Raw genomic sequence first — 6,740 nt, 5'->3', positions numbered from 1 at the left:
ACAGAGCCTCAAGCTGTCCCACTGGGTAGAGTGCTGTGGCATCATAGCTCACAGCAACCTCCAACTCCTGGGCTCAAGTGAGCCTCCTGCCTCAGCCTCCCAAGTAGCTGGGACCTTAGGTGCATGCCACAATGGCCAGCTATTTTTTGGTTGCAGCCGTCATTGTTGTTTGGTGGGCCCGGGCTAGATTTGAACCTGCCCCCTTAGGTGTATGTGGCTGGCGCCTTAGCCACTTGAGCCACAGGTGCCGAGGCAACAAATGGTACTTAATTAAACTGAAAAGCTTCTGTGCAGCTAAGGAGACAACAACCAAAGCAAACCAACAACCTACTATACAATGGGAAAGGATATCTGCATATTTTGAATCAGACAGAAGCTTGATAACTAGGATCTACAGAGAACTCAAATTAATACACATGAAAAAAGCCAACAATCCCATAGAATAGAACATTCTCTAAGGAAGACAGATGAATGGCTAACAAACATTGAAAAAATGCTCATTGTCCCTAATTATTAGAAAAATGCAAATGAAAATCACCTGAGATATCATCTACCCCCAGCAAGAATGGCCTACATCACAAAATCTCAAAACTACAGATGCTAGCATGGATGTGGAGAGAAAGGAACACTTTAACACTGCTAATGGGATTGCAAACTAATACAACTTTTTTGGAAGGAAGTATAGAGAACCCTCAAAGAACTCTAAGCTAGACCTCCCACATTGATCCTGCAATCCCATTACTGGGCATCTACCCTGAAGGAAAAAATCCTTTTACCACAAGGACACTTGCACTAGACTGTTTATTCAGCTCAATTTACAATCGCCAAAATGTAAAAACAGCCTAAATGCCCACCGACCCAGGAATGGATTAACAAGCTGTAGTATATGTATACCATGGAATATTCAGCCATTAAAAAAAATGGACACTTTACATCCTTTGTATTAACCTGGATAGAAGCGTAGCACATTATTCTTAGTAAAGCACTGTAAGAATGGAGAAGCATGAATCCTATGTATTCAGTTTCTATATGAGGACAATTAATGACCTAGAATACGGTAAGGGGTGGGGGAAGGGTAGAGCAGAGAGAGGAGGGAGAGAGGTAGGGGAAAAGATGAGGAGAGAGAGGGAAGGAGGGAGGCAGGTGGGAGAAGGAAAGAGCAGAGAGGGAAGGAGGGAGGTGGTAGGGTCTTAGTGTGTGACACACCTTTTGGGGGTAAGACACAATTGTAAGAGGGACTTTACCTAACAAATGCCATCAGTGTAATCTGGGTTCTTGTACCCTCAATGAATCCCCAACAATAAAAAACAAAACAAAACAAAAACAACAAAAATAGACAGGAACCCCAAAAATCCTCATGAAAGGTATTTCTATGTAGGATTATTAATTTGTAAAGATAGATCTTATAATGGAAGATTTGATTACAAATCATCCTTTGTTTTTTGTAAGGAAACCAGCTCAATGAAGACTTCAGCAGAACAGAAGCATATGGGAAACTGATATAAAAGATGGGCAACTTTGGCTCTACCATGGGGCCTTCCTGAGACATTTCAAGAATAACTTTGACTATGCTCAATTTCTATCTGCACAGTTCACTTTAGATTCAACTCTAGCTTTTTAAAAGGCTAATGATGTATATCCCTGGTTACCTCAAAGTCATCTTCTAATAATTCCTTCTTTTTCATGAGCTGTTTTTTCTTCTTTTTGCTCAGATTCTGGTGCTCAACAATCTTGTCATAATTGAAGTGTTTCTTGCTATCCTCTTCTTCATCCATCACAAGCAAAGCCATTTCAGCCTGTGGAGAGAAAAGAAGTTTGAATGGACAACAGTGTTTTTTGTTTCCTCCCAAAGAGGAGATGGTGTACAGACAGCCCTTGTAGAAAGGAGAACTCTAATCACTAAAGCTCCCGGAGATAACACGTCATGTGTAAACTGTATATAGATTACCAAAACACAAAGAAACCAAGAGATCTCTGTATAGCAATAAGGTAGACTCTGTGGGAGATACATTACTGAGAGGCGAAAGGTAAAAGCTTACATTTAAAATCCAGACTGTATCTTACTTAGTATAACTATTACTAGGCTACAGAAAGAAGAGTCCTCAAGTCTCTTCACATAAAAATTTTTCATTCTTATTTTGCTCTTTTTAAGCAATGACATAAAAAACTAGAAAACACTTACTTTGTGTTCTGAACATGTACTTTTTTTTTTTTAAGCAAAATTTTCTAGTGCTTAGAAATGTGTATTTTTAACAAGGTGATTTTCTTTCTTTTTTCTTTACTTTTTTCAATATTGACACATTTCTGTGAGGGCAGGATTTTTGTTTTTTTTTTGCAGTTTTTGGCCAGGGCTGTGTTTGAACCCGCCACCTCCAGTATATGGGGCTGGCGCCCTACTCACTGAGCCACAGGCGTCCTCCCCGAGATTTTTTTTTTTGAGATAGAGTCTTACTCTGTTGTCCTGGAAAGAGTGCTGTAGTGTCATCACAGCTCACAGCAGTCTCAAACTCCTGGGCTCAAGTGAGCCTCCTGCCTCAGCCTCCTAAGCAGCTGGGTTTATAGGTAATGCCACAACACCCAGCTCATTTTTTCTATTTTTAGTAGAGACAGGGTCTCACTCTTGCTCAGGCTAGTCTCAAACTCCTGAGCTCAAACAATCCACCCTCCTTGGCCTCCCAGAGTGCTAGGATTACAAGCATGTGCCGTTAAATATTTGCTTCTAAAATCTAGTACAATGTTGTTTCCATTAAATAGATATTTTCTATAGACAATGGGATTAAATGGGAATCATTACAAATTAAGGAAACAACCATGGATACAAGTGAAAAGACAAAATATACTCTCAGACCTTTGTGAATCTTCCTATATTACTACTTTATTTATTTATTTTTTGAGACAGAGGCTCACTTTGTCATCCTTGGTAGAGAGCAGTGGCATCATAGCTCACAGCAACCTCAAACTCGTGGGCTCAAGCAATCCTCTTTACTCAGCCTCCAGAGTAGCTAGGACTACAGGTTCCTGCCACAATGCCTGGCTATATATTTTTTAACACATGGGATTGCGCTCTTGCTCAGGCTGGTCTCAAACTTGTGAGCTGAAGTAATACGCCTGCCTTGGCCACCCAGAGTGCTAGGAGTACAGGCGTGAGCCACTGCGTATGGCTATATTGCCACTGTAGACTGTCTTAATTTCTTTTTACTTTCATTATTGGCACTTGCATTTGGCTTTCTTTTTAAAGTCATTTCCACAAAGATTTTTTTTCTTGCTCTTTAAATAACTTCAGAAACATTAATGGACATGTAATGAATGGAGAATAGAAAATGCATTAAGATGCAGAGTTTAGGTGGCCAGTGAGGCTCACTCCTGGACAGTGATGTGAACATCAGCCACAAGGGCACTGTTGCCTCTAATTCCTGCATTGGCAATAATACACATGACCCTGAACCTACAGGGTGACTAACCAATAGGTTTATTGCATTTCAAAGAAAGATTCTAATTCTGTACATAGATTTATGTTATTTGTAATAATAAAACCTGACAAGCCATAACAACAAAGTTTGTATTACAGCGCAGATTCAGACTGAACATAAAACTTAAGGCAATATTATTTTGAAATTTTAATAGCATTTTCTTGTCACTTATAGTAAAGTGCTTTTAATTTTCCTCTTATCCATAATGGAAATAATCTTGGGTCTGAAGTAAATTTTAATTTTGTGTTAGCTGGTAAATAATATTTAAACATCATGCTACTAAAATATTTAATTATGTCTCTTGTAATTTATTGATAAATTCCACTGCTAAAATAAGTTTCTCTTTTTAAAATTAGAAATAAATGTGGGCAACTTCATTTAAACTATACATCCCAATTATCCACTAAGCAGGTAACAATGATCATGTTTCACCTTTTGTTTTTCCATTTCAGTTTCTTCTTCTGGAGACATGCCATCTTTTGCAGATTTTATTGATTTTTTCTTTATACCTAGCACAACAAACCAATATAAGAAGGTTAATAATCACAAGACTATCAGCAACAAAATGCAAGATATCTAGAAATAATCTTAACAATAAATCTGTCAAAACTAAAGGAAGAAAAAACATACCACTGAAAGAAGACTATGGGTATATGAACAGACTAAATAACAATGCTTCGGGATGGAGTGGCTGCTGAAGGCAGAATGTCTACCAAAAGTCATATATAATTTACATTATCAACTAAAAAAGAAAAACCACAGATTTCAACAGATGCAGAAAAGTAGCTGATAAAATTTAACATCTATTCATGATAAAAGTAATATATAAGGTCACTATGAAAGTTTTTAGATAGCCTGATATGGTCCATTATTTCATTTCTGAGAAACAGAGGCGAAGGCATCCTTTTTGATTCACCTGTGCAAGTTTCACAGGTTTCAGCTTGCTTGGCTTACTGGTGTTGCTGGGAAGTGTTCCATGCATGCAAATTTTACATTTCTTTATTTTTTGTATCTCAAAACTTTCATAATGACCCACGTATGCACATTTAATAAAATTCTAAATAAAATTCCATTTATTGAAGCCTTTATAAAGATGTAGTAGGTAGATTTGACATACTAGTGATACATACGGTGTATTAATATGTACTTGGCTAGGCTCGGCGGATCAAACCTTATAATCCTAGCACTCTGGGAGGCCAAGACAGGTGGACTGCTTGAGCTTAGAAGTTTAAGACTAGCCTTAGCAAGAGCAAGACCCTGTCTCTACAAAAAATAGAAAAATTAGCTGGGCATGGTGGCACATGCTTGTACTACCAGCTACTTGGGAGGCTGAGGCAAGAGGATTGCTTGAGCCCAAGAGTTTGAGGTTGCTGTGAACTATGATGACATCATGGCACTCTACTCAGGGCAACAGAATGAGATTATGTCTCAAAAATAAACAAAAAATTGTAATGAAAAGGAAAATAACCAAAAATTATGGTACTATATAGTGAGAATAATGAAACAGTTATGGCTTAGTATAAAACAAAATATAGCATCATATGCACATCAATAGAAAGAGAAGGAATTAGTTAATAACTGATGTTGGACAATTTGTTTTATTCTGGGAAAAAAGAATTGAGTTATAGCCTTACCTCACAATGTATGGGAACATAAAATGCAGACAGATTTAAACATTAATTAAAAAAAACTATAACAAATACAAAGGAATTAACTTCCTGATTTTAAACAAAAGAAATATTTTCTCGACATAAGAACACCAAAAGAAGGCTGGGTATTAGCAATCTGTCATCTTAGCAGATTTATGTTTTTACTGAACAAAGATAATGTTCACTGTATTATTCTTTTAATTTTTCTGAATGTTTATAAATTTTCACATTAAAATAAGAAATGGTTACTATTTTCTTTTTTTTTGTTTTTAGAGACAGAGTGTTACTTTGTTGCCCTTGGTAGAGTGCCGTGGAGTCATGGCTCACAGCAACCTCCAGCTCTTGGGCTTAGGCGATTCTCTTGCCTCAGCCTCCCAAGTAGCTGGAACTACAGTCACCTGCCACAACGCCTGGCTATTTTTTTGTTGTTGTTGCAGTCTGGCTGGGGCTGGGTTCAAACCCGCCACCCTCAGTACACGGGGCCAGCACTCTACTCACTGAGCCACAGGCGCTGCCCAAGAAATGGTTACTATTATGACACTAATACCTTTCATAGATAAGCTTATCTCACATAAATTATTTACATTCACAAAAAGAGAACAGAAAATTCAGACAAAAACAAACTGTTAATAAACAGAAGAAAATTATTTCAAGCATCTCATAAATATCAATGGAGAGCTTATTATGCTGGAAACACAGCTCTAGGTGCTGGTGATAAAAGCTGTGAGCAAGCCTTTTCTCTTACCAAGTGTATTCTAACTGGGGATGATATAGTTAAAGCAGGACAAAAGGATTGGAGATTAAATGGGGAGGAGTTTGGCTAGGGTATTTACAGAAGGCCCCTCTAAGAAAGTAACATAAACAATGACCTGCGTAAAGAGAGGAGGGGAGATATGAGAACACCGGAAGAGTGTTACAGAAGAAAGGAATGATCAAGATGCAGCAAGAAAGGCCTGTGAGGCTCAGTGGAGAAAAGGTGAAGAGGATGGAAGATGAAATCAGAAAAGCAGGAAGCTGCCCCTTTTCTCCCCTCTCCCCAAACTCACATTTCTTCACCCTGATCTTAATTGAAGATTTTACTTCCTATTTTGCTAAAAACATAGAAGCAATCAAAAGTGAACTTTCAGTCTCGGCAGGGTGGCTCACACCTGTAATCTTAGCACTCTGGGAGGCAGAGGTGAGAGGATCCCTTGAGCTCAGGAGTCTGAGATCAGCCTAAGCAAGAGTAAGACCCTGTCTCTACTAAAAATAGAAAAATGAGACAGGAGTTGTGGCAGGTGCCTTATAGTCCCAGCTACCTCAGAGGCTGAGGCAGAAGGATCATCTGAGCTTGAGGTTGCTGTGAGCTAGGCTGATGCCGCAGCACTCTAGTCCAGGCAACAGTGTGAGACTCTGTCTCAAAAACAAACAAACAAACAAACAAACAAACAAACAAAAGGGCTGCGCCTGTGGCTTAAAGGAGTAGGGAGCTGGCCCCACATACTGGAGGTGGCAGGTTCAATCCGGCCCCAGCCAAAAAAACGGCAAAAAAAAATTTACTTTCAAAGGCCTAACAACAAACTTGTGCTCTATAGTGCAAGATGATGGTTTTGGAGCTGGAATACTTGGGTTCAAATCCTAG

The 6,740-nt window shown here is 38.7% G+C and overlaps 1 protein-coding gene across 1 annotated transcript in view; it reads right to left on the bottom strand.

Moving 5' to 3' along the window:
* The window catches only part of ESF1 (ESF1 nucleolar pre-rRNA processing protein homolog), a 70,187-nt gene that overhangs the window by 12,113 nt on the left and 51,334 nt on the right, over nucleotides 1-6,740 (bottom strand). The window contains exons 12-13 of the mRNA XM_023512254.1: nucleotides 3,903-3,979; nucleotides 1,650-1,796 (exon numbers count right to left, since the gene is read on the bottom strand). Of these exons, the coding sequence (XP_023368022.1) occupies nucleotides 1,650-1,796; nucleotides 3,903-3,979 (224 nt within the window). The remainder of the gene's footprint in view (nucleotides 1-1,649; nucleotides 1,797-3,902; nucleotides 3,980-6,740) is intronic.

Source organism: Otolemur garnettii, unplaced genomic scaffold (assembly GCF_000181295.1).
Source record: "Otolemur garnettii isolate 467f Iridium unplaced genomic scaffold, OtoGar3 scaffold00025, whole genome shotgun sequence".
NCBI lineage: Eukaryota > Metazoa > Chordata > Mammalia > Primates > Galagidae > Otolemur > Otolemur garnettii.
This window is presented reverse-complemented; position numbering and strand designations above follow the sequence as displayed.